General features: G+C 50.4%; 1 protein-coding gene across 3 annotated transcripts; it reads right to left on the bottom strand.

Annotated features, from left to right (window-relative positions):
- NPHS1 (NPHS1 adhesion molecule, nephrin) lies at positions 1-27,323 on the bottom strand. 3 transcript variants are annotated; one of them, XM_003937377.3, is made up of 29 exons: positions 26,644-27,323; positions 26,324-26,539; positions 26,129-26,251; positions 25,830-25,958; positions 25,234-25,315; positions 23,850-23,953; positions 23,534-23,661; positions 23,274-23,445; positions 22,932-23,089; positions 22,537-22,681; positions 22,326-22,450; positions 20,608-20,812; positions 20,227-20,356; positions 19,913-20,085; positions 18,837-18,977; positions 18,621-18,761; positions 17,971-18,092; positions 16,896-17,067; positions 16,642-16,798; positions 16,241-16,392; positions 14,655-14,766; positions 14,384-14,565; positions 10,824-10,880; positions 7,167-7,286; positions 6,999-7,023; positions 6,814-6,889; positions 6,571-6,664; positions 6,362-6,474; positions 1-1,262 (listed from the first exon to the last, which is right to left on the bottom strand). In XM_003937377.3, the coding sequence occupies exons 1-29, from the start codon at positions 26,699-26,701 to the stop codon at positions 1,131-1,133; spliced, it is 3,744 nt and encodes a 1,247-aa protein (XP_003937426.2). In that variant the 5' UTR covers positions 26,702-27,323; the 3' UTR covers positions 1-1,130. The 3 variants fall into 3 exon arrangements, with proteins under 3 accessions (XP_003937426.2, XP_010346257.2, XP_074242627.1); XM_010347955.3 differs by lacking the exon at positions 25,830-25,958 and having other exon boundaries at positions 26,644-27,310; XM_074386526.1 differs by lacking the exon at positions 1-1,262 and having other exon boundaries at positions 6,380-6,474; positions 6,571-6,719; positions 26,644-27,310.
- Between the last annotated feature and the right edge of the window lie 134 nt (positions 27,324-27,457).

The following is a 27,457-nucleotide window of genomic DNA, read 5'->3' as shown; positions in this document are numbered from 1 at the left end:
ACTGGATGCTTTATTATGAAGCCTATTTTTAAAATCACTTTTATTGAGATATCATTTATGTACAATAAAAATGCACCCATCTTAATTGTACAGCTCAATGAGTTTTGACAAATCTGTGCACCCCTGCCGCCACCACAATTGTGATATAGAATATTCCATCACTTCAGAAAGTTCTCCCATGCCTTTTTGCAATCAACCCTCCTCTCATGGCCCCAGGAAACCTCTGCTGTGTTCTCTGCCACCATTGATTAGTTTTGCCTGTTCTAGAATTTCTATAAAGGAAAGCACACAGTATCTATTCTTTTCCTCTAGTTTCTTTTGATTGTCTGTTTATTTTAATGCTTATAGAGCATACTTATGTTTACACATGTCATAGTTTATGCCTCCTGTGGTAGATAACCATGGGAAATAATAAAAGAATAGGTAGTATACAACATGGGTTCATAAATTCCACTTATTATTAGCTATTTCAGATGTCATGGAATGCAGAATGAACAGTCTTTTCCCACTTCTGAAAACCACTTCATGAAGCACTTAGGGACCCTCAGAATAGCATTTTATTTTGCATTTATTTTTTGAGACAGAATCTCACTCTGTTGTCCAGGCTGGAGTGCAGTGGCATGATCTCTGCTCACTGCAACCTCTGCCTCCCGGGTTCAAGTGATTCTCATGGCCCAGCCGCACAAGTAGCTGGGACTACAGGCATGCACCACTACCCCTTGCTGAATTTTTATATTTTTAGTAGAGACAGGGTTTCACCATGTTGGCCAGGCTGGTCTCGAACTCCTGACCCCAGGTGGTCTGCCTGCCTCGGCCTCCCAAAATGCTGGGATTGCAGGAGTGAGCCACCACACCCAGCAGCATTTCATTTTTGAGAAGTCATTTACAATCTTCCCTGTCCTTTTGGAGAAGTTTATTTCCTAAAGCCAACCCCAGGATGCACCTTGTTTCTACTCTGGTACCAGCTGAACCATCTTCTGTCACTCAACCCCCTCCATGTCTTCTCCTGACAAAGCTGAGACCCTTTGGGTTTTATGGAGCTCACCTAATGAGTTCGGCCCAGGCTGCAATAAGAGGGACCAGTGGAGTATAAATTCCTGTAGGTGCAGGACACAGGGGTCGAAAGGCTGTCACACCAGATGTCCTCTCAGCTCAAAGGGCAGAGAATCGAGTTCCAGAGTGTCCGAGTCTCCTGCCACCTGATCATAGATTCCTCTTGGATCCTGATATGTGTCTGCAGGCCATCGGAGGTCCCAGGGGCCCTGAGAGGCGAAAAGTGGAGTTAGAATCATGGAGAGATGCCCTGCAGGTCTTCATCGAAGATCTGAGGGATACACGCCCCTGCTTAACTTCCCAGGAAAAAATGTTTTAGCCTTTTTTTTTCTCAGTGAAAATCCCACACAATATTTTAGCTTTTACTAAAACTCCAACATATACAAAAAGGAATGTGATGATAATGAACGCTCATCACAAACCTCATGTGCTTATCACCTAACTTCAACAATATCAGGCTGGGAACTGTGGCTCATGCCTTTAATTCCGGCACTTTGAGAGGCCAAAGCAGGAGGATTGCTTGAGGCCAGGAGTTCAAGACCAGCCTGGGCAACATAGTGAGACCCTATATCGGCAAAAAATATTTTTTTTTTTCTTAGACAGGATCTGGCTCTGTCACCCAGGCTGGAGTGCAATGGCACAATCTCAGCTCCCTGCAACCTCCACCTCCTGGGCTTGATCTGTCCTCCTGCTTCAGCCTCCTAAGTAGCTGGGACTACTTAGGAGGTAGTGGCATGAGCCACCACACCCAGCTTTTTTTTTTTTTTTTTTTTAGAGATGAGGCTTCCATTGTTGTCCAGACTGGTCTTGAACTCCTGAGCTCAATTGATCCACCTGTCTCAGCCTCCCAAAATTCTGGGATTACAAGTGTGAACCACTGCACCCAGCCTACAAAAAATATTTTTAAAAAATAGCTAGGTGGCCGAGCACAGTGGCTCATGCCTGTAATCCCAGCATTTTGAGAGGCTGGAGCAGGTGGAATCACCTGAGTTCAGAAGTACAAGACCAGCCTGGCCAACATGGGGAAACCCTGTCTCTACTAAAAAGACAAAAATTAACCAGTGTGGTAACGTACACCTGTAATCCCAGCTACCAAGGAGGCTGAGGCTGGAACCTCACCTGCAGTGAGCCAAGATTGCGCCACTGCACTCCAGCCTGGACGACAGAGCAAGACTCCATCTCAAAAAAATAAAAATAAAAATATTAGCTAGGTGTGGTGGTGAGTGCCTGTAGTCCTAGCTACTCAGGAAGTTGAGGTAAGAGGATTACTTGAGCCTAGGGGGTCGAGGCTGCAGTAAGTCATGATCGTGCCACTGCACTCCAGCCTGGGTAACAGAGTGAGACTCTGTCTCAAAAAGAGAAAAAAAAATTAGTATCAACTATTGGTTAATTGATTTATCTATATTTCTATTTTATTCTCCTCCCTCACTAACTGAGTTTTTTTTTTTTTTTTTGGAGTTTCGCTCTTGTTACTCAGGCTGGAGTGCAATGGTGCGATCTCGGCTCACCGTAACCTCCGCCTTCTGGGTTCAGGCAATTCTCCTGCCTCAGCCTCCTGAGTAGTTGGGATTATAGGCAGGCGCCACCATGCCCAGCTAATTTTTTTTTTTTGTATTTTTAGTAGAGACGGGGTTTCACCATGTTGACGAGGTTGGTCTCGATCTCTCGACCTTGTGATCCACCCGCCTCGGCCTCCCAAAGTGCTGGGATTACAGGCTTGAGCCACTGCACCCAGCCCTAACTGAGTTATTTTTAAGCAAGCCCAAGATATCCAATGATTTAATGTTAGAAAAGTAAATATCAGAAGCATAAAACCTTTAGGCTGGGCTTGGTGACTCATGCCTGTAATCCCAGCACTTTGGGAGGCTGAGGCAAGTGGATCACTTAAGGTCAGGAGTTAGAGACCTGCCTGGGCAAAAGGCTAAACCCCATATCTACTAAAAATACAAAAATCAGCTGGACATGGGGGTACATGCCTGTAATCCCAGCTACTCAGGAAGCTAAGGCAGGAGAATCGCTTGAACCTGGGAGGTGGAAGTTGCAATGAGCTGAGATCGTGCCATTGCACTCCAGCCTGGGTGACAGAGTGAGACTCCATCTCAAAAATAAATAAATACATAAAAATTTAAAAATGAAAACTTTAAAAGTCCATGTTATCAGCTATGGCAATTGTGGAATTTAAGTTATGATTCTATTGTCCTATGAATTTCCAAAATAGTTCCTTCATCATAATAGAAGAGAGAGAGAGAAAAAAAAGACCATGATGGGTGGCCCTTACTGGGGATGTGTTTTGTTCTAGAGCTGGGAGAAAATTTTGTTTTAGTTCAGTAAGTTTTAGAGCAGATTGGCCTGGGCTCCAAATATGGCCTGCAGCCTGCTTTTTTTACTGCCCAAGAGCTAAGAATGGTTTTTCACTTTTTAACTGTTGGGGGTAAAAGGAAAAAAGATAACATTTGTGACATGGAAAAAATTTTATGAAGTTCAAATTGCAGTGTCCAAAAATAAAGCTTTGTTGGAACATCGCCACACTCATTCATTTATGCATTGTCTGTGGCTGCTTTTACTTTAAAGTGGCAGATTTTGCGTAGAGTTTTGAGGAGGACCGTATGTCCCACACAGCCCAAAGCATTTACTATCTGGCCCTTTTCAGAAAAAGCCTGCGGCCTCCATCTGCGCTTTGGAGGGCGCATATGGTCCAGCACCATGGACAGCGCTTTGCGCCACGCTGGTGCGGAGCTAGGATCTGACAACAGTGCCGGGTTTGGGAGGTTGTTCACAGAGATAAAGGGAAATCCTTGACCCAGAGGCGCCAAGGCCACACAGGAAATGAGGAGTTCTATCCCATCCCCCTGACTGTGCAGCAATGGATGGGGTTTGGTTGGTGGTCAAAGTGCCTGCCTTGTTTTTGCCTGCAAAACTATCATCTTCACTTCCCTCTGGGTTCTCTGCCCCTCTCCCATTCTCAGCCCAGTGAACCAAGTGGGGCTGGTCCCTATTCCCTGATCCCATGGTTAACTGACCCAAGCCTATCCTGTTAGCATAATCCATCCTCTGACTCAGGGATGGGTTCAGGGATGAGAATGTGACACAAGCTAGACCAATAAGTTGTCAGCGTTGGGCATTTGGGGCCACTGGAAAAAATTACAAATCTTTCTTTGAAGATTTCTAATCTCATAGGATACAAATCTATATTTTCTAGGGACATTTTTTCACTTCCCTTTTTGAAACATGGTCTTTCAGGCTGGAGTGCAGTGGCACAATCAGGGCTCACGGCAGCCTCAACTTCCGTGGCTCAGGCGTTCCTCCTACCTCAGCCTCCTGAGTAGCTGGGATCACAGGCACGTGCCACCATGCCCAGCTAATTTTTTTTAACTTTTTTTTTTTTTTTTTTTGAGGTAGTCTCGCTCTGTTGCCAGAGTTCAGTGGCGTGATCTCAGCTCACTGCAACTTCCGCCTCCCAGGTTCAAGCGATTCTCCTGCCTCAGCCTCCCAAATAGCTAGGATTACAGGTATATGCCACCACACCTGGCTAATGTTTGCATTTTTAGTAGAAACGGGGTTTCAGCATGTTGGCCAGACTGGTCTTGAACTCCTGATCTCAGGTGATCCACCTACCTCGCCCTCCCAAAGTGCTAGGATTACAGGCATGAGCCACCATGCCCAGCCTAGCTTTTGTTTTTGTTTTTGTTTTTTGACATGGAGTCTCCCTCTGTCACCAGGCTGGAGTATAATGGCATGATCTTGGCTCACTGCAGCTTCCAACTCCCTAGTTCAAGTGATTCTCCTGCCTCAGCCTCCCAAGTAGCTGGGATTACAGGCATGCACCACTGTGCCCAGGCAATTTTTGTATTTTTTTAAGTAGAGACAGGGTTTCACCATGTTGGCCAGAATGGTCCCAAACTCCCAACCTCAGGTGATCTGCCCGCCTCAATCTCCCAAAGTGCTGGGATTACAGGTGTGAGCCACCACGCCTGGCCTAACTTTTATTTTTTTAAGAGATAGGGTCTTATTATGTTGCCCAGGCTGGTCTCCAACACCTGAGCTCAAGTGATCCCTCTACCTCACTCAGCCTGCTGAGATTAAAGATGTGAGCTGTGACCACACCTAGCCATAGAAACATTTTTTAGCGAGAAAATTCTAGATCCAGCTCGGCCTAAGGACAATTCTATGCCTTGATTTTTCAGTTGAATGGGCCCCCAAATTCTCTCATTCTCTCTCTTTAGCCGGTGGAGTAGATATGGCTAATTATCTTTAAAAATGCATGTCTATGCCAGGCACGGTGGCTCAAGCCTGTAATCCCAGCACTATGGGAGGCCGAGGCGGGTGGATCATGAGGTCGAGAGATCGAGACCATCCTGGTCAACATGGTGAAACCCCGTCTCTACTAAAAATACAAAAAAATTAGCTGGGCACGGTGGCACGTGCCTGTAATCCCAGCTATTCAGGAGGCTGAGGCAGGAGAATTGCCTGAACCCAGGAGACGGAGGTTGCGGTGAGCCGAGATCGTGCCATTGCACTCCAGCCTGGGTAACAAGAGCGAAACTCCATCTCAAAAAAAAAAAAAAAAAAAAAAAAGCATGTCTATTTCCTTCCACAGCAGCAGAATTGTAGCAAGCCATATGGCTGCCAAGCAAGACCACATTTCACAGCCTGCTTTGCAGTCAGGTGTGACCATGTGATCCTATTTTTGCCAGGGGAGTGAGGGCAGAGTGGTGTGCACCATGTCTGGGCCTGGGCCACAAGGCAGGGTTGTGCCTCCTCCACATTCTTTCACCTTTTCCCATGGGTTGAACCCCTAGTGAACAAGCTCATTCTTGTAGACTCGGATGACTTGAGCAGGGCCACTCACGTCTGACTGGGAAAAAGAAATAGACTGCCTTCTTTTTTTTCAGAGGCAGGGTCCTGCTCTATTGTCCAGGCTGGAGTGCAGTGGCTCCATCATGGTCCACTGCAGCCTCCAACTCCTGAGCTCAAGGGATCCTCCTGGCTCAGCCTCCTGATTAACTGGGACTACAGATCTGCACCTCCATGCCTGGCTCATTTTTAATTTTTTTGTAGAGACAAGTCACTATATTGCTCAGGCTCATCTCAAACTTATGGGCTCAAGCAATCCTCTTGCTTTGGCCTCCAAAAGGGCTGAGATTACAGGTGTGAGCCATCATGCCCAGCCAACTGTCTTCTTTAAGCCACTGGATCACAGTCAGGCCTCTTTGTCACAGTAGCTAGCTGACCCTACCTAATATAAGCAGTAGGAGGTGGGATCCCAGCGCTAGCCAGGAAGGATGGCTGCTGATGCAAAGCTCCTCACCATGTGCACTTCATCATAGAGGGGTCCGCAGGCTCCAGATGGGGGGTATGTTCTTTCTACCTCATCATACAAGTGCCCAGGAAAGGCCATATCCTCATCTTCACCTGTGAAACCTGGAGTTGGAGTGGAAGGGAGACGTGAGCAAGGCACCTAGTCCAGGTGTCAGGGGTACCTCCGAGTGGGGGAGTCCCGATGTGATCCTAACTCACCTTGGGAATAAGACACCTCCTCTTGCGTGGGGGGCAGCTGGGGGCTGAAGTCCCTCAGGGAGCGGTAATACGGCTCTGCCTCCATTGTGCTGACCTGTTCCCCACACGCAAAACAGACAAAGCCCTTTCCATCCTCTGGCCCCATGGTCCTGGGAAGGGCCATGATCAGCCTGATGCTAACAGCAGGGTTTCAGTCCCCATCGGTGCCCTGACTGTGGGGTCACCCAGGCCTCCCGCACTCACTGTGGAGCTCTGAGTGTCCCGATCCCCAGTCCACTGGCTCTCCTCATATTCATTCTTGACTCGGTCCTCCTCCGACCTTCCAGGATGCAGGTGTTGGGGGGATAGTTGAGTGCTGGCCCTCCCCTACCCATCAGCCCCAAACCTCCTCCCTCAGAGCCTTCTTTACAGAAAATATCCCCACTTACCCTGCCTCTGTCTTCTCTGAGATGCCTGAAGGAAACAGGAATGAGGGGCTCAGGGACCCCATACAACTCTCCCAACCCCGGCCCCGGGAAGACCTTCAATACACAGCAACCCCAGGGTTCCCCATCACCCTCAGGTCTCCACCCTGGCAGGGAAGGGTCTCTTCTTACCCTCAGCAAGATGCCTGAGTCTCCGCTGCCAGAGGAGCCCCCCGACACAGGAGGCATTGGAGAGCAGCAGAAGCCCCACAGCAGCCAACAGCACAGGCAGCAGGGGCAGCCCCGAGGGTCCTAGGGATGGAAGATACCCCTCAGTGAGCTCCAGACAACAGGCTCTAGGCCAGGAGTGGGGCTCCTCAAGAAAGCCTGGCCCTGACCAAGTCCCTCCCCCAGGGTCGGAGAAAGAGATGGGCAAGAGTCTTTGTGCCCACCCCTTCTGCCACCCAAGGGCAGGTGGCGTCTTTCTCAAGTCAAGCCATTAGCAAAATGTCCTTCCTTTACCTGAACGCTGCCCATGGACTCAGGAGGGAGCTTTAGCTCCTTAGCTGGGCACTGAAGACTCTGTGATCCGGCCCTGTCCCACGCCTCCAGCCATGACCACCAAACTTTTTTTTTTTTTTTTTTTTTTTGAGACAGAGTCTGGATCTGTCTCCCAGGCTGGAGTGCAGTGGCATGATCTCAGCTCACTGCAACCTCTGCCTCTTGGGTTCAAGTGATTCTCTTGCCACAGTCTCCCTAGTAACTGGGATTAGAGGCACCTGCTACCACGCCCAGATAATTTTTGTATTTTCAGTAGAGACAGGGTTTCGCCATGTTGGCCAGGCTGGTTTCAAACTCTTAACCTCAGGTGATCCGCCCACCTCAGCCTCCCAAAGTGCTGGGATTACAGGTGTGAGTCACTGCACCTGGCCCCCTTTTTTTTTTCTTTAATTAAGATGGAGTCTCACTCTGTGTCCCAGGCTGGAGTGCAGTGGCACAATCTCAGCTCACTGCAACCTCCACCTCCCGGGTTCTAGTGATTCTTCCTCAACCTTCTGAGTAGCTGGGACTACAGGCACATGCCACTGTGCCCAAATATATATATATATATATATAGATAGATGATAGATAGGTAGGTAGGTAGATAGGTAAGTAGGTAGATAGGTAGGTAGGTAGGTAGGTAGATAGATAGATAGATAGATAGATAGATAGTATTTTTAGTAGAAACAGAGTTTCACCATTTGGCCAGGCTGGTCTCGAACTCCTAGCCTCAAGTGATCCACCCACCTCAGCCTCCCAAAGTACAGGCATGAACCAGGGTGCCCGGCCTCAAATGACTTCTTTTCACCAACTTCCATTCCAGCCAATATCAGGCTAACCTGGCTGCTGTATCCCTGAGGACAAGGCGGAAACCCTCCGTGCAGGCATCTGCTGGGTGGCCATTTTCCCTGTCCTCTACTATCGGCACTTTATTTTCCCAGGGAAACAGCCACTCCCCACTTTCAGTCTTGGGCTCAGGCAGGACTCCACTGTGGGCACATGACCCAGCCTGGCCAATAAGAGCCTCCATTTTCCTCTCCACAGTGATTATTTAGACACAGCATTTGACCAAATGTGTCTTTTAAACAAAATATTTAGGACAATTCTACTAGCTGTCAAGAAGATGGAGGTTGGGGACGGCTTCTCTGACCCCCTGATTAAAGAAACTCAGAAAGAAGCCACCACAGATGAAGGAAGGCAAAGTTGACAGAGGGTGAGAAACAGATCGCTGGTGAGATTTTTGAGCACCTGAAACCGGTCACACTTGGAGTTTTTGATTTCATGTTCCAAGCTTTTTTTTTTTTTTTTTTTTTTTTTTTTGAGACAGGGTCTCACTCTGTTGCCCAGGCTGGAGTGCAGTGGCATAAGCTCAGCTCACTGAAGTCTCAACCTCCTGGTCTCAAGCAATCCTCCGACATCAGCCTCCTGAGTAGCTGGGACTACAGGCACGCACCACCATGCCTGGCTAATTTTTTGTTGTTGTTGTTTTTATAGAAATGGGGTTTCACCATGTTGCCCAGGCTGGTCTCCAACTCCTGGGCTCAAGTGATCTACCTGCCTCAGCCTCCCAAAGTGCCGGGATTATAGGCATGAGCCACCATGCCCAGCCACGCTATTCTTTTCAGTGTTGACAAAACAGCTGCATTTCTGTCACTTGCAACCTTTTTCTCAGGCTCTGGAGGGGACTGTTTGCCAAAAGGCTGTATGTAATCCTCTCCTGGTATTCACATCCTTGAGTGCAGGGCCTTTCCACACTGACGCTGAGTTGAGCCATGTGACTTGCTTTGGCCAATGAAACAATAGCAACTGTGACAAAATCAGCTAGTAAATTGGCATGTACTTCCTCTTGCTGCTTTTGACCCCTGTGACCACCTCCATGGAGGAAGCCAAGGAGGGACATGTGCCCAGTCATCCCCATTGTTCCAACCAAGAGCAGGACAACTGTCAGACATGTGGGAAGGGGGCCATCTTAGACCACCCAGTCAGGTGGAGCTGCCAGCTGACTGCAGAGATGATTCAAGCCAGCCCAGACCAGCACTGTTCCGCCAGCCTCTTAGCATCAGGAGAAAGAATGTTGCTATAAGCACCCGTGTTTGGGGTGGTTCCTTATACAGCAAAAACTAATTGATGCAGGCTTCTTACAGGACACAGAGTCAGTTAATTCTTTCAGAATTAAACTAAATTTGGAAGACAGGAAGATTTATCGCTCCAGGCAAGAGGAAGATCTAAGAAAATAAATTACTGGACGCGGTGACTCATGCTTGTAATCCCAGCACTTTGGGAAGCTAAGGTGGGTGGATCGCTTGAGGTCAGGAGCTCGAGACCAACTTGGTCAACATGGTGAAACACTGTCTCCACTAAAAAAGTATAAAAATTGGGCCGGGCACGGTGGCTCAAGCCTGTAATCCCAGCACTTCGGGAGGCCGAGGCGGGTGGATCACAAGGTCAAGAGATCGAGACCATCCTGGTCAACACGGTGAAACCCCGTCTCTACTAAAAATACAAAAAATTAGCTGGGCATGGTGGCATGTGCCTGTAATCCCAGCTACTCAGGAGGCTGAGGCAGGAGAATTGCTTGAACCCAGGAGGCGGAGGTTGCGGTGAGCCGAGATCGCGCCATTGCACTCCAGCCTGGGTAACTGGGTAACAAGAGCGAAACTCCGTCTCCAAAAAAAAAAAAAAGTATAAAAATTAGCCAGGTGTGGTGGTGGGTGGCTGTAATCCCAGCAACTCAGGAGGCTGAGGCAAAAGAATCACTTGAACTCAGGAGGTGGAGGTTTCAATGACCCGAGATTTCGCCACTGCACCCCAGCCTGGGCAACAGAACGAGACTCCATTTCAATTTAAAAAAAAAAAAAAAGGAAGATCTAAGGAGGCTGCAAGTCTGCAGGGACAAAACTAAGTCTTTTTTTCATTTGTTTGTTTTTTGAGATAGGGTCTCTCTCTGTTGCCCAGGCTGGAGTGCAGTGGCTCAATCACAGCTCACTGCAGCCTCCAACTCCTGGGCTTAACGAAATCTTCCCACCTCAGCCTTCTGAGTAGTTGGGACTATTGGCACATGCCACCACACCCAGCTATTTTTTATTTTTAATTTTGTAAAGATGGAGTCTCGCTAGGTTTCCTAGGCTGGTCTCAAACTCCTGGGCTCAAATGATCACATGCCTTGGCCTCCCAAAGTGTTGGGATTACAGGCATGAGCCACTGAACTCGGCTAGAACTAAGTCATTAAGGGGCAGAGGAGGCAGGGCCAGAGACCAGGAGGTTCCATCCTCAGGGGAGATAGGAGGGATCAGGGGACTGAGGACTTGCCTGCAGTCGGCTCTGTGGGTAGCTGGTCTTCAGGTTCTCCAGAAGGCTGGTCCAGGCCTAGGGGGTAGATATAGAGACTGTGACTTAACACTAAGAATCTGAGATAACCTTTACATGTTTCTCAGCCTCTTCTTAAGCTTATTAGACTCATGGGAACTGGTATATGGCTGCTTATGAATATTTCAAAGACAGCCAGAAATTGCTGATAATAATGACAAAATATTAATAGCAATTCTAGGGCCGGGCGCGGTGGCTCAAGCCTGTAGTCCCAGCACTTTGGGAGGCCGAGGTGGGTGGATCACGAGGTCAAGAGATCGAGACCATCCTGGTCAACATGGTGAAACCCTGTCTCTACTAAAATACAAAAATTAGCTGGGCATGGTGGCGCGTGCCTGTAATCCCAGCTACTCAGGAGGCTGAGGCAGGAGAATTGCCTGAACCCAGGAGCCGGAAGTTGCGGTGAGCAGAGATCGTGCCACTGCACTCCAGCCTGGGTAACAAAAGCGAAACTCCGTCTCAAAAAAAAAAAAAAAAAAAAAAAAAAAAAAAAAAAAAAAATAGCAATTCTAATAGTGGTGCTAATGCTAATAATGATTTTTTTCTTTTTTCTTTTTTTAGACTGAGTCTCGCTCTATTGCCCAGACTGGAGTACAGTGGTGCAATGTCAGCTCACAGCAACCTCTGCCTGGGTTCAAGCATTTCTCGGGCTTCAGCCTCCCCAGTAGCTGGGATTACAAGCACACACCACCACACCCAGCTAATTTTTGTATTTTCAGTAGAGACAGGGTTTCACCATGCTGGCCAGGCTGGTCTCAAACTCCTGACCTCAAGTGGTCTGCCCACCTCAGCCTCCCAAAGTGCTGGGATTACAGGTGTGAACCACCATGCCTGGACAATTTTTCTTTTTAAGAGACAGAGTCTCACTCTGTCGCCCAGGCTAGAGTGCAGCAGCATGATCACAGCTCACTGCAGACTCGAACTCCTGGGTTCAAGCTATCCTCCCGCCTTAGACTCCTGAGTAGCTGGGACTACAGGTATGCACCACCATACCTGGCCAAAAAATTGTTGATGAGCACCTTAGCTGTGCAAGGTCCTTTTCACCCGAATGATCAATTTGTTGAGTTAACTAAAAAAGACTTTGGGCTCTCCATCCCTTAACAGAGGTATAAGTTCTAGAGCAAAAGAGGCAAATATCATACTTTATGTTTTAGTGTTCAAAGGGAAGACTGGAATGGAGTGGAGAGAAGAGCAAAGAAGATTGTAGGGATGAGAAAGTGTCCTTACTTCCACAGAGAAAAAAGTTGCTCTGTCAGGAAGAGGAAAACAGAAAGAAGCAGCTTGCTCAGGGTAAAATAAACAGAAGGTAAGGAGTATTTCTTTAAACTAGCATTTAGATAGCTCTTACTTTGCACTGGGCCCTATTTAAGCCCTTTAGATATATTAACTCATTTAATCTGCACAGCTCCCTAAGACAGACCTTATTTTTAGAAACTGAGCTAGCTGGGCATAATGGCTCACACCTGTAATTCCAGCACCACTTTGCAAGACTGAGGCAGGTGGATCACTTGAGGTCAGAGTTCAAGACTAGCTTGGCTAACATGGTGAAACCCCATCTCTACTAAAAATACAAAAATTAGCAAGGCTTGGTGGCATGCACCTGTAATCCCAGCTACTTGGAAGGCTGAGGCAGGAAAATTGCCTGAACCAAGGAGGCAGAGGTTGCAGTGAGCTGAAATCGTGCCATTATACTCCAGCCTGGGTGACAGAGCAAGACTCCATCACCAAACAAAAAAAAAAAAAAAAAAAAAGAAGAAGAAGAAAGGAAAAGAAAAAAGAAACAGAGCCACAAAGACCTGTGCTATATCTTATTTTTTATTTATTTTATTTTGAGATGGAGTCTACTCTGTTGCCCAGGCTGGAGTGCAGTGGCACAATCTCGGCTCACTTCAACCTCTGCCTCCCAGTTCAAGCAATTCTTCCTCAGCCTCCCGAGTAGCTGGGACTCCAGGTGTGTGCCACTATGCCCAGCTAATTTTTGTATTTTTTAGTAGAAACAGAGTTTCACCGTATTGTACAGGCTGGTCTCGAACTCCTGACCTTGTGATCCGCCCGCCCTGGCTTCCCAAAGTGCTGGGATTACAAGCGTGAGCCGCCGCGCCTGGCCAAACCTTATTTTTAGAAACTAAGACACTTGCCTAAGGTCACACATCTCAGAGACAGCAGAGAGGGGATTTGAACCCAGACTTCTCTGAACCAGGCTCTGTGGGATTAACCACTACAATACTGTGCCTATCAGAATCATAACATATTCATCATACTGAAGGAATTTGTCTTTCTCATCCAAGTTGCTGAATTTACTGGACTAAAGTTATTCATAATATTCCCTAATTATCCTCTTAATGTCTGTGGGACCTGTGGTAACACCCCTTCTTTCATTCCTGTCCTTGGTAACTTGTGTCTTCTCTCTTTTTTGTCATAATCAGCTTTATAAATGTTAATAATTTTTTTCAAAGAACTAGTTTCTGGTTTTATTGACTTTTGATTGCTTTTCTGTTTTCTAATTCATTTACTTATGTTCTTTATTATTTTCTTCGTTCTGTTTACTTTGGGTTTAATTTGTTCTTCTTTTATTAGTTTCTTAAGATGAAAACTTAAAATATGCATTTGAGGTCATTCTCTTTCTCTTTTTTTTTTTTTTTTTTTTTTTTGCGATGGAGTCTCCCTCTGTTGCCCAGGCTGGAGTGCATTAACATAATCTTGACTCACTGCAACCTCTGCCTCCCAGGTTCAAGCAATCGTCCTGCCTCAGCCCCCTAGTAGCTGGGATTACAGGCATGTGCCACGACGCCCAGCTAATTTTTGTATTTTTAGTAGAAACAGGGTTTCACCATATTGGCCAGGCTGGTCTCAAACTCCGACCTCAGGTGATCCACCCACCTTGGCCTTCCAAAGTGCTGGGATTACAGGCATGAGCCCCTGCACCTAGCAGGTCATTCTCTCTTTTAAAAAAAAAATCTAGGTCAGGCACAGATTTTTGTAATCTGTGTTCACACCTGTAATCCCAGCACTTTGAGAGGACGAGGCCCGTGGATCACCTGAGGTTAGGAGTTTGAGACCAGCCTGGCCAACATGGTGAAACTCCACCTCTACTAAAAATACAAAAAAATTAGCCAGGTGTGGTGGCACGCAAGAACAAAACTCCATCTCAAAAAAAAAAAAAAATCTAATATAAGCACTTTAATGCTATAAATTTTTCTCTAAGTACTACTTTAACTGCAGCCTGAAATTGTTATGTTTTCATTTTCATTTAATTCAAACTATTTTCTAATTTCCCTTGGTCATTAAACAGACAGTATGCGTTGTGATTAACACTGGTCTCAGGTTCATCTGCCTGTTTCAATCTCATCTCTATCTGTTACTAGCTGTGTGACCTTAAACAATTTGCTTAACAGCTCTGGGCCTCTGTATCTCATCATAAAAGGGGAAAAGTATCGGCTTCACTATACTACACTACACATCTTCTGAGGAACACTCCAACCTGCCCAAGGCTCCCTTCCCACCTGGGGTAGTAATGGGAAGCTGGGTCCCCTTGTCAGCCAGTCCACTGTCCCCCAGGGCATTGCTGGCCAGCAGCCAGACCCTGTATCGTGTAGAAGGCTGCAGACCAGTCAGTGTGAAGGCGGTGGCATGGGGTGGTAGGACATCCACATAGTGGAACCCTGGAGTCTCCAGCACCTCATACCTGCAGGACAGGGAGGACAGTAAGTTCAGGGAAGTTCCCCAGCCCATATTGGCTGCCACCCCTTCCTTCTTGCCTCGACAAGGACCCACCTTATGCGGAACCTCTGTGGCAGGCCCCCATCAAAGCCAGGCTTCCACTCCAGCCCCACGGAGTGCGGAGTCAGACTCACAGCCTTTAATCCTGATGGAGGGTCAGGGCGGCCTACGTAGGGAAAGATGGGGAAGCAGTCAGAGGACACAAAAGAATTCCAGAAGATACCGTCCAGGTTTTCCCTAGGAATGATTTTAAATATAGAATCGCTTCTGATTCTTCACAGTGTAGTCGTGTTCTATAAGGTCACTGTGGATACTGCTCTGACAAACACCAAACTGTTCCTATGATCCCAGCGCTTCGTGAGACCAAGGTTGGAGGATCACTAGAGCCCAAGAGTTCGAGACCAGCCTGGACAACACAGCGAGACCCTGTCTCAAATTAAACATTAAAAATTAAAACTAATTTTAAAAAGAGTAAGTGAAAACAAAACCAAAAGAAACAGGAAAAAAAAAAAAAAATTCAAGACCAAACAGTTGCTTCTTTGGGAAATGCAGGGTTAGGTTTCTTTAAAGGTCTTATCATAGCATTTGCATCAAGCAATTGATACATGATGTTCTTTTTTTGTTTTTCTGAGACAGAATCTTGCTTTGCCGCCCAGGCTGGAGTGCAGTGGTGTGATCTCAGATCATTGCAACCTCCACTTCCCAGGTTCAAGCAGTTCTCCTGCCTCAGCCTCCCAAGTAGTTAGAATATTACAGACATGCGCCACCACATCCAGCTGTTTGTTTGTTTGTTTAGTAGAGACGAGTTTCACCATACTGATTGCCCAGTTTAGTCTGAAATGCCTGACCTCATGGTCTGTCAGCCTCTGCCTCCCAAAGTGCTGGGATTACAGGCAAGAGCCACTGTGTCCAGCTAATCCTAGTATTTTCATATCACTGTTAGGAAGAGAAACGATTCTGTTTCCTCTGGAAATTCTAACAGATTCACTGTGAAGGGGCATTAGAATAAAGTCAACACAAAGAAATGCAGACTTAAGAATAAAGAGGGCTGGGTGTGATGACTCACACCTGTAATCCCACTACTTTGGGAGGCCAAGGTGGGCGGATCACCTGAGGTCAGGAGTTTGAGACCAGTTTTGCCAACATGGTGAAACCCCGTCTCTACTAAAAATACAAAAATTAGCCAGGTGTAGTGGTGGGTGCCTGTAATCCCAGCTACTCTGGAGGCTGAGGTGAGAGAATTGCTTGAATCCAGGAGGCAGAGGTTGCAGTGAGCCAAGATCCCGCCATCACATTCCAGCCTGGGTGACAGTGAAACTCTTTCAAAAAAAAATAGAATGGAAAGTTGCTGATGACAGCTGAAACTACTACATCCAGCAACCCCTGAAAATCTACTTTTCAGTTACTTGAGCCTGTAAGTACCCCTCTCCATCTTTTTTCTTTTCTTTTTCCTTTGTCTTTTTGCCAGTTTCCCTGAAGATTCCATCTCCATTAGGATTTTCAGGGCAGGCAAAAACTCCATCCTCACACATACACAGGTTCTCCGGTTTCAGGAACACGGGCAGACCAGGGCCAACAAGGGACATGGGAATCGATCCAGGGAGCATCCCCTCCCCAACACCCTCACAGCCTCTCCATACTGATGCTGACGAGTTGAATGTTCGTGTGGTCCGAGCCAAGGGGGTTGGTGGCTGTGCATGTGAAGAGGGCATAATCCTGTGCTGCAGACACATTGGCAATGGTCAGGAGACTGCTGTGGACACCACCCTGGTGGTAAGTGTGCTCCGTGTACCTAGAGAGAAGGTAGGGCACCACTCACCCATCCATTCACCCAACCACTTAGGCTTGGAACCATCCATCCATCCATCTATGCATTTAGCCATCTGCCTATCAATCCATTCATCCATTTATCTTTCCATCCACTCCTCCATTCACTCACTCATTCCTCCACCCATTAGTTTTCCTTCTCTGCACCCTTCTCTGCAGGGACTCAGGGAAGGGAAGTTCGGTTGGAGTGCTGCCTGGCTCGGCCTGGGCTCACCTGGGATCCTGGAGATCCAGAGGGTCCCCGTTTTTGGTCCAAGTGAAGACGATGTTGGGGACGCCGCGGGCACGGCAGTGGAGGGTGGCAGAACTGGTGCTGTCTCCAGCTGCAGCCACTTTAGTTAGGGGCGTGGGGTGCTCCACTTGGGGGGCAACTGGAAAGGGATGGGGAGTCAACATGAGCTATGTGGAAGACATGAGGCTGTGGGTCCAGTGGCAGGGCTTGAAGTCAGGTGTTTGGGTGTTACCTACATCTGACAACAAGACGGACCAGCCCTCGTGCTGGAGGCACCACCCCGTTGTCCACGATGCACTGGTAAGCGCCAGCCTGGGCCAGTTTGGCATGGTGAATCCGCAGGCGCCCCGTGGGTCCCTTGGATATCTTCTCCATGTCATCCAGGCTCTGGTCCTCCTCGTCTTCTCCCTGGAGGCCCAAGACTCAAGAGTTGGCCTCCCATTCTAGCCCCATATCCATCACCACCCAAATTGCCCCTTCTGTAGCCTCATTCTCCTAGCCACAATCACCCTCCACAGAGGTATTGAAGAAAAAAGGTAGATTTACCCAATCCATCTTTTCATCCACCAATCCAGGCAACCACTCACCCAACCACTTATGCTTGGAACCATCTATCCATCTATCCATTCATTTATCCATCTGCCTATCTATCCATTTATCCATTAATCCTTCCATCCATTCATCCGTTCACTCACTCATTCCCCCACCCATTTGTCTTCCTTCTCTGCACCCATGTATCCACCCTTGTAGCTCTCCACCCATTCACACAACTATTCCCTCGTGCTTACACACCCATAAATACATGCATCTGTTCAGCCATTTACCCAGCTACCTATTTATCCATCTCTCCATTGATCTATCCACCCATCGATTCACCCATTATTCTTTCATAGATATCTTTCCTCTGATGGATGGTAGATCCATCTACCCTTTATCTATCCACTAATTTTTCTCATTCAATCATCTTGCCACCCAACCACTCACCCATTTATCCATCCGTTCACTTGTCCATATGTTCTTCCATCCACTCACTCATTCATCCACCTGTTCATCCACTTACCTACCTATTGACCCATCTATCCAAAATGAATGGATGGATGAATGGCTAGACACTCACTCACCTGGCTGTCTAGCCATCCATCCATCCATTCATTTTGCCATCAACAGTTATTCGGTCTGGGAGCATGCTCTGATGAGCATATAGTTATACAGGGTCACACACATGTGGTCCCTACTCCCAAGGAGCTCACAGTCAAGAAACCACAACCTCTTGACCTGATGACCTCCATTCACCAAAGGCTGAGTCCTCACCAGTCTCTCCCAGCTGAACATGCCCGGGATGATGGGATTGGCATCAACAGTGCAGACTATGTCCACAGAACCCCCGACGTTCACCTCAGTGGGGTCCTGGAGGACACGGATGGTGGGAGCATCTGGTGGGAGACAGAAGCTTGGGGAAGGCAATTGGGCCCCAGGTGGGAGGGATGTCTTAGGGGTTCCAGGAAAGTAATGGGTGTGGACACAATCTGCCCTTGATACCAAGGAGTTGGAGGAGAGTTCTCAGGGTTAGTGAGGTTGTCTCCACCCTCCACCATGCCTCTGTGATAGAGTGGGTTGGGTGGGCTTCCAGAATTGTGTGTGGGGGGTGGTTCTACAGTGGGTTCCCATCCCTTATGGGAGCAGCTTCCGTGTGTAGGTGGGCCCCCTTCTCTGGGCAGAGATTCCACACTGGGTCTCTCTAGTAGGAGGGGTTCCGGGGTGGGCGTGATTACACCTCGGCTGGGACTACTTCCAGAGGGGAGGGTTCCAGAATGGATGGCTATCCCTGGGTGGGCGGAGCTCCCACAATGGGGAGACTCCACGTTGGGCAAGGTTCCTTGGGTAGGTGTGGTTTCCGTGGTGGGCGGGGCTCCCAGGGCTACCCCGGTTCCCAGAGTGATGCAGAGGGAGGCGGGGCTCACAGTGCACGTCCAGCCGCACCAGCGCTTCCGCGGTTCCCTCGGAGTTCTGGCAGTGCAGCTGATACAGGCCGTCGTCCGCGCGGGTCACATTCCACAGCTGCAGAGCCCCGCTGGACAGGATGCGATGCCGGGGGCCGCCCGCTGGGGAAGGTCAGAATCAGGGAGCTGGCAGCCCCTCCCATCCCCGGGACTCCTCCCTATGCCCACTTCCCGCACCTGGACTGAGGCGATAGCCGCGGAAGGTCCAGTTGAAGGTCTCGGGGGCGGGGTTAGCGGACACGGACACGGGCAGCAGCGCCTCGCCTTGCTCCACCGCGGTCACCACCAGCACCTGCTCCCCCAGGAACTCTGGACGGTCTTCAGAGGGGTTGCCGCAGGGAGTCAAGGTTGTTGTTAAGGTCAGGGTCAAGGACAGATTGGAGATCAGGCACAGGTTCAAGGGTTAAAGTTGGGGTCACGACCGGGTTTAAGGTTGTGGACAAGGTAACAAGTTCAGAGCTGAGCTCAGGGATAAAGTTTGGGTTAGATTAGAATATAGTTTAGGAAAAGAGTAGAAGTCAGAGTCAGGTTGAAGGAATTGTAAGAGGGGTCATGATAGGGATCGTGGATAGGAAAGAGAACAAAGGCAAGATGGCAGTGGGCAGCATAGGACTTGGCCAGGACCGCGCGTCAGGATGAAGGTCGGAGTTTCAAGTTTCAAGATGGGGTTCATGATAGAGTGATAGTGTCAAAGTGAAGACCTGGGCCAGGCACAGTGGCTCATGCCTATAATCCTAGCACTTTGGGAGGCCGAGGCAGGAAAATCACTTGAGCCAAGGTATTCAAGACCAGCCTGGGCAACATAGAGTCAGCCATCTCTATTTAAAATTAGAACTACAAAAAAATTATCCTAGTGTAGTGGTATGTGCCTGTGATCCCAGCACTTTGGGAGGCCAGGGCAGGAGGACTGCTTGAGCCCAGGAGTTCAAGAGCAGCCTGGGCAACATAGCGACACCCCGACACACATTGCTACAGGTTGCTAGAAAAATAGAAATAAACTAGCCAGATGTGGTGGCACACAGCTGTAGTCTCAGGAGTTGAGACTCAGGAGTCTGAGGCGTGAGGATCACTTGAGCCCAGGAGTTGGAGGCTGCAGTGAGCTATGAATGTGCCACTGCACTGCAACCTGGGCACAGAGGGAGACTCCGTCCAAAAAGAAAAAAAAAAGAAAAAAATAGAAAAAAAGTAAAGATCCAAGGAGTAGTTTAGGGTCAGGAAGGCATCAAGAGGGGCTTTCTGGCCGGGGCACATACACAGCACGTTGAGGCGATAGAAGGAGCTCACGGTTTCACGGAGCTCGGCGCTGTGGGCGCTGCAGGTCACGCGATGGCCATGGTCGCGGGAGGACACTAGCAGAAGGACGCTCCTGGCTGCGGCAGAGCCTCTGAACGGCGCGCTCCGGGGCGAGGCGGCCACGCCCTCCAGCCTGTGGACCCGTCGTCGGTGGATGGTGGAATCAGGCCAGGGCTGGGAGCAGAGCCAGAGGCTGGAGAGGGGCTGGACGGGGGCAGGACACGCGCGGAGGGGGCGAGGCCAGACCAGAGAGGGGGATCCCTCGAACTCCCACCTCTCCCCTTCCTTGTCCCAGGACAAATTGACCGGCGGGTTGCTGCTGACGCTGATACATGTCAAGTTTAAGGCGTCCCCCGGGCGCAGGGCAGATGCGTTGGCCAGGATAGTCACGTTAGTTGGGGGAACTGGCAGAGGGGTTTGGAGGAGCGAGACTCAGGTTCGGGGCGGCCTGGTATGCGTCCACCCCGCCTGCACCTCCAGGCTCCGCCCACTCTCGCGTCCCCCACAGGGCTCCGGCCCGCACCCCTCGGGTCCAGGCTTCTTCGCTGGGTCCCTGCCCCACCTGGCTCTGGCTCTGTTCCCCTCCCCCACCCATAACGCGGAGCCCGCCCTTGTCGAGTCCGCCCCGGGCCGCAGCTGTCGCGCCCTCCCTCACACTGCACCGCCAGCTTCGTGGACGCGCTGAGCTGTCCCGCCTTGCACGTGAACTTGGCCTGGTTGTCCGACGGCCCTGTGACCAGCACCAGCTCGCGGGAGAAGGTGCTCCCAGATTTCTCCACGCTGCTGAGCTGCACGCGCCGCGGCTCCTGCGGCAGCTGCGACTCCTGTGGCGGCCGCGACTCCGTCACGGGGCGCGAGTCCTGTGGGCCCGGGAGTGACTGGGGGCCGCGGGTAGCCCTGCCGCTTCCACCAACCCCCGACCCCCCAACCCCGTCCACTGGGTTGGTGCCGCCAGCCCAGACAAAGCCTTTCTGTGATAAGGAAAAGCACCCCCGTCAGTGCCACCCGCCTAGGGCAACGCGGTGGGGAGTGGAACTGAGCGACCTCCGCCCTGGAATCTCTCCTGCCTCCCCGGGCCCCTGCGCATGGCAGTTTTCCGGATCTGAATCCTCCTTCCGTCCCACGCCCCGCTCCCGCTCCGCCTCCGCAGCCACCTGCAGACCCTCAGCGCACTCCTGAAAATCTACTTCTGCTGTGTTTACCCAACACCACGTGCTGGAAACTCCCTTGAAATTCCCAAGCCTTTCCCAGAATTCCTCAGTTCCTATTTATTTATTTAGAGATGGAGTCTTACTCTGTCACCCAGGCTGGAGCGCAGTGGCACAATCTGGGCTCACTGCAAACTCTGCCTCCCAGATTCAAGCGATTCTTCTGCTTCAGCCTCCTGAGTAGCTGGGACTACAGGCGTATGCCACCAGCTTGGCTAATTTTTTGTATTTTTAGTAGAGACGGGTTTCACCCTGTTAGCCAGGATGGTCTCGATCTCCTGACCTCGTGATCCGCCTGCTTCGGCCTCCCAAAGTGCTGGGATTACAGGCATGAACCACCGCATCCTGCCAGTCCCTTTTCTTAAAATTCCCCCTGTACTCAAAGATTTCCTTTGAAATTTTCCTTAATTCAGTGTATTTCCATAGATTTCTTTCTTTTTTTATTATTGCTGCTGCACAAATTAAATTTTCTATAGATTTCTGAATCTTTCCTAATATTATATCTTATGACCTCGGTCTCTTAAGAGGTCCCTTTGTATTGCCCAGATTCTCAGCACTTCCCCAGAATTCCATCCAATTAAAATGAAATTCCATTGTTATTTCTATAATTCCTAGTCTTCCCCCCAAATTTGCACCTAGCTCCCTAATTTCTCATGATTTTCCCAGAATTCTGTCAGGCTTCTCTTTCATTTTAATGAAATTTCATTTTCTTGCCTCCAAATTCCAAGAATTCAATTTAGTAACGAATTTTCAATGGTCTGGAATTACTAGTTTCTCTCCAAATTTTCTAGAATCGTCCTTTTTTCTGGGATTCCAAATCTTTTCCTAAAATAACTGACATTTCACCTGAATTCTGAGGTTTTTCATCTGAATTTTCTTTAATTTTAATGGAATTAATTACCTTTTCTCTAGAATGCCTAATGTCGATTCGGAATTTCAATGTTTATCCTAGAATTCTCACTGTTTCCCCAGAATTTTCCTAGGATTCCATTTAATTCTCATGGTGTTTGTGTCTTTCCTGATTCCCTGCCAAACCTCAGAATCTCTAGTATTTTTCAAGAAATTTAATCTTTTTCCAAGGTTGCCCAATATTCTGAAGGAGAGAAGGGGCCTGGTTCTTCCCCGACATTCCTGGCCAATCCCATAGCCCTGGCATGGCACCAACCTTGTACCAGGTGAGGGAGGGTTCTGGGTTGCCCCCGATGGCCAAACACACCAGCCTCACCCGGGACCCAGCCCGGAGCTTCTGCCCCTCTGGGGGACCCTCAATCCACAGTTTCTGGGCGGGATCTGTGGGGAGAGGCAGGAAGAGTGACTTTTTCTCTGGGCTGGGTCCTGAGACCTGAGGGCATTTCTGGGCTGGGGCAGGGGCTCACATTTTACGTTCAGGGTGAGCGACTTCTTAAAGGTGTCCTTGGTGAAGGCCTCACTGAAGGCCTCACATGTGAGGGTTAGACCATTGTCTTCCCGCCGCGCCAGGAATGTCAGGTTGGACATGGAGATGTGACCGCCATGCAGTCCCTGGCAGGGAGTGAACTTCAGAAGTGGGGACCGCAGCACCCCCATCCATCGTGCCAGAGGCCTGAGTCCATCCCAGTCGCCAGCAGGGACACATGAGACATCTCTACCTCCCCTCTGTTGGACCCATGGTCCTCAAGGAGAAAGCCCCCCAAGGCTGCAGGACCCACCCGCTTTGCAATCCACAAGTCGTGCCCTTAGCCCCCCTCAGCCCCCTCCATGCTCAGACCCAGGAGCCTGGCCCCCGCCTCACATCCATGACCGTCTCCTCCGTGGGCAGCAGCTGCCGCCAGCCCAGCCACCATCGTAGCAGGACCCGCGGGCGACTGGACTTGCTGACACAGGAGAGCGTCACATTCTTGTTCTCAGCCTGGGAGGCAGATCCCAGGATAATAATGGCACTAGGGGGAACTACAGGGGACAGAGGGCAGACACTAAGCTAGGCTGGATTTCTCATGGACCAGCCCCAACAGACCAACAGAGAACTGGAGACAGATGCTGAGATCTTTGGTGTCCAATAGGCATAATTTGGGGCACACACAGATGGTACTCTGGGGCACGGACTGACAGGTTGGTAGCTGGTACCAGGACTCACAGGTGACCTGCAGTGTGATGCCGCGTTCCTGGGTCCCTGCAGACACACTGTTGTGGGCCTCACAGCTGAGTCGCACTCCGTGGTGTTCTGGCCTCACGGTCATCACCAGCACACTGCGGGCCACCGCCTGGGTGTGCTCCGTGCCCCACGCTGTGGACACCGGCTGGCCATTCTAGAGACAGGGATGGGCCTGGGCCAGCTCAGGACCAGCTCCCAGACCCTGCTGTCCCCCCAGTCCCCATACCCACGTCTGCCCTCACCTTCAGCCACTGCAGTGTGGCTAAGGGATTCCCCCCTCGGGCCACGCACGGCAGCTCCAAGCTCTGTCCTGCCCGAACATGCCCCTCATCCTGGCCTGGCCACTCGATGACAGGGGGTCCTGGAGGGACTGGAGGATATCAGTCACTCAGTGGGCCTGGAGTAGCCCATCCACTCTTTCCAGGCTCAACCTACCTTTGAACCCCCATGTTTCTCTGAGTGTCTGAATTTCCATAATCCCTGTGATCCCCGCAGACCCCACCCCCAATGCCCGCTCCCCATCCTCAGCACCTCTAGTTGGCTCAATTCTCCACTTACACAGAACATTCATGGTGAATGAGGCCTTGATGGGGGCATCCAGGGCTGGGCTAGATGCCTCACAGACCAGCAACTGCCCATTATCTGAGCTCTGGGGCGTCACCCTGGAATGAGAAGTTGGGGTTCTGAAGTCAGTCATCTGAAACTTGGGGAGTCAGGGAGAAGAGGTAGGGATGCTACTTCTGGTGCCCACACCTGGTCTAAGTTCCCGTGCTGATCTCCTCTGGGATCCGGCATTCCATGGGAGAGATTTTGGGGGTGAGCAGTGAGAAGTGGAGCTGAGAGAGACCCACATCTGACCAAAACTTTGTTGCTTGGGCCTCTGGAGCTGAGGTTTCCATGAAGTTTTTTTTTCTTTGAGACAGAGTCTTGCTCTTTCACTGGAGTTCAGTGGAATGGTATCGGCTCACTGCTACATCCATCTCCCAGATTCAAGCGATTCCCCTGCCTCAGCCTCCAGAGTAGCTGGGACTACAGGCATGTGCCACCAAGCCTGGCTAATTTTTTGTATTTTAATAGAGACGGGGTTTCACCATGGCCAGGATGGTCTCGATATCCTGACCTCATGATCCGCCCATCTCGGCCTCCCAAAGTGCTGGGATTACAGGTGTGAGCCGCTGCACTTGGCATTTTTTTTTTTTTTTTTTTTTTTTTTTTGACAGAACCTCTCTCTGACGCCCAGGCTGGAGTGCAGTGGCATGATCTCAGCTCATTGCAACCTCCACTTCTCTTGTTTAAATGATTCTATTGCCTCAGCCCCCTGAGGAGTTGGGAGTATAGCACACACCACCACGCCCGACTAATTTTTGCTTTTTGTTTTTAAGGCGGAGCCTCACTCTGTCGCCAGACTGGAATGCATTGGCATGATCTCAGTTCACTGCAACCTCCGCCTCCTGGGTTCAAGCGATTCTCTTGCCTCAGCCTCTCAAGTAGCTGGGACTACAGGCACACACCACTATGCCCAGCTAATTTTTATATGTTTAGTAGAGACAGGGGTTTCACTATGTTGGCCAGGATGGTCTCAATATCCTGACCTCTTGATACACCCACCTCGGCCTCCCAAAGTGTTGGGATTATAGGCATGAGCCACACGCTCAGCCTTAATTTTTGTAGTTTTAATAGAAACGGGTTTCAGCATGTTGACCCAGCTGATCCCGAACTCCTGACCTCAGATGATCCACCCACCTCAGCCTCCCAAAGTGCTGGGATTACAGGTGTGAGACACCATCCCTGGCCACCATGAAGAAGCTTTGAGAGTCAGGGTGAAGAATTGGGTCCCAGATGTTCATGTCTAGCTCAAGCTTCATGCTTGCATATCTGTGGTCTGGGGTTCCCATGGGGAAAATTAGGGGTCAAAGTTAGGGGGGTGTTTCAGTTTCCACACCTGGCTGTGGCCTCCACAGTGAAGAGTTTCTGCTGGGATCCCTCGTTCACATTTGCAGAGATGTCAAATATTGTCTGTCCACCTTGGGGCAACAAGAGGGCTAGAGGAGTTCTGGGCTCCCCATAAGATAGATTCTGGGGAGCATGGCCTGGAAGTCCTCAGGGTGAATGTGATGCCCCCTCCCTCCTGGTTCTGGAGGAAAAGGGCCTGGGGCAGAGCTGCATCCCCTCCCGACTTTCTGGACAGCCTGAATCCTGCAGTCTTCAGTGCTGGGTCCTGGGTCTCCCCTCTCTTGTCAAATCCTTGTTGGGTCATGCCATGCACCCTATCCCTCAGCTTCTCATGTCTGCACCAGCGCGTCTGCCCATATCTCTATCTGGGCCTCAGCCTTGTGCTGGATGCTGACCCCTCAATGCGCCCTCCCATCCACCGGGTCCCACACTGGCCTCAGCATCTCCCCATACCTGCTCCTGGGTCCCCATCTCAGGGATGATGTCGTTTGTGGGGCCCTTAGAAGGGCACTGGTTAGAAACACACCCTGTCGCTATTCCAGAGGCTTCTTGCTGCCCCCCGCCGCCCCATTCACCCGCACTCACTCAGGAGAATGGTGATGTCGGGCGCTGGCTTCGCATCCCCAGACACACAGCTGACCACATATTCCTGCCCAGCTACCCAGGTGACCAGGGTGCCTGCCTCTGGGGTCAGCTGGAGCACCTTGGGGGGAACTAGTGAGAAGGGTCTGGGGTAAGCTTCCGGCACTGAGAAGGATTTGAGGATTGGAGTTCGGTACCCAGGGGCTGGGAGAGGAGAGGCTGGGGGCTTGGACTCCTGGGTCCTGGGGTAGGGTAGTGCTGGAAGCCCAGACTCGTGAGTCCTGGGGGTCTCTCACCCATACCCAAGATGGAGAGGATCACTCTGGGAGACAGGAGCTCGGGCCCTGTCTCAGAGCGGCCAACCTGGCACTCATACTGGGCATCATCGCTGAGGTCACAGGCCTCGATGTGCAGGTGGAATTCACCTGCAGGAGGAGCCTGAGGTCAGGGCCACAGCGTCCGCTGGTGGCTGAGGGTCTCAGGCTCTGATCTCTTACCTTTAGCAGGGTCCCCTTTGAGGCGGTACCTCGGGAAGCCTGGAATCCTGGGGTCGGGGCCCAGGAGCAGCCCATCTTTGGCCCACTGCACGGCACTGCCAGGCGTGCTAACCCCGCACTGCAGCTCCACTGAGGCCCCCTCCACCACCGTCAGGTTTTCAGGCAGGGCCCAGAAGCCCCGGGGAACAGAGGCAGGAATCGCCAACTGCGCCAGGCCTGGGGACAGTGGGGTGCGAGAAAAGGGCAGAGAATCTGTCTAGGGAAGGCAAATGAGAAATGGGGCCACTCGGCACTGCGTACAAGGCTGAGATTCCACTCACCTGCAGTCAGCAGCTCCAGGAGCAGCAGAGGAGCCCTGAGCAGCATCTCTGGGGCCATCGCTGGTCCCCCTACGGTGGCCCCAGAGGTGCCCTCTGCCAGCCACCTGAGTCTGTCTCTGGCTTCCTCTGGGCCCTTCTCTCTGTGTCTCTGCCTCCTGCTTTTCTTCTTGTCTCTCCGTCACTCTCCTGCCTCTCTCTCTGTTTTCCTCTCCCCCTGTGTCTATCGCTGCCTCACTGTCAGTCTCAATCTCTAGGTCCCTTTCTCTGTCTCTTTAAAAACCATTTTTTCTTTTTTTAGAGACAGAGTCTAGCTATGTTGGGCAGGTTGGTCTTGAACTCAGCCTCAAGCCGTCCTCCTGCCTGGGCCTCCTCAAGTGCTGGGATTACAAGCATGAGCCACCTCGCCCAGCCTGTCTCTTTATCTTTCCACGTTTCTCTCCCCGTCTAAGGCGTTTTTCTCCCCCTTCGTCTCTGTCTTTTCCTGTCTCTGTCTCTCTCTGAGTCTCTGTCTTCTCTCCTGCCACCCCTCACCCCTGCTTCTTGTCTCACTACTCACGGCCCCTCAAGAAGGACCCATGGCCCAGAGTCCAACAGGCCTCAGGAGCCCAGGAGAGTGATGAGGCTGATGCAGGCACTGGCAGAGTCAGCTCTGCTCTCTGACCCAGTGTGAGCTCATCCTCAGAGTGCAGCCTCCCCCACGTGCCCTCCAGAGCTCCCAGCTCCAGCCTCTGTCCTGCAGGCTCCTCCCATCCGAGCTGGAGCGGGAAATCCCCTGTCAGCACATGCCAGGCACATTCCTCGGTGCCTCCCCAGC

This window comes from Saimiri boliviensis, chromosome 14 (assembly GCF_048565385.1).
Source record: "Saimiri boliviensis isolate mSaiBol1 chromosome 14, mSaiBol1.pri, whole genome shotgun sequence".
Taxonomy (NCBI): Eukaryota; Metazoa; Chordata; class Mammalia; order Primates; family Cebidae; genus Saimiri; species Saimiri boliviensis.
Note: the sequence above shows the minus strand (reverse complement) of the source record. Positions and strands in the feature narration are given on the sequence as shown.

Excerpts from the sequence above, each read along its gene's own strand:
- NPHS1 (XM_003937377.3), bottom strand. The coding sequence starts at position 26,701 with ATGGCCCCAGAGATGCTGCTCAGGGCTCCTCTGCTGCTCCTGGAGCTG. Across the intron at positions 18,762-18,836 it reads CGGCTATCGCCTCAGTCCAG|CGGGCGGCCCCCGGCATCGC; the intron begins GTGCGGGAAGTG and ends GACCTTCCCCAG. Across the intron at positions 6,665-6,813 it reads GGGACACTCAGAGCTCCACA|GTCAGCACAATGGAGGCAGA; the intron begins GTGAGTGCGGGA and ends TGTGGGGAACAG.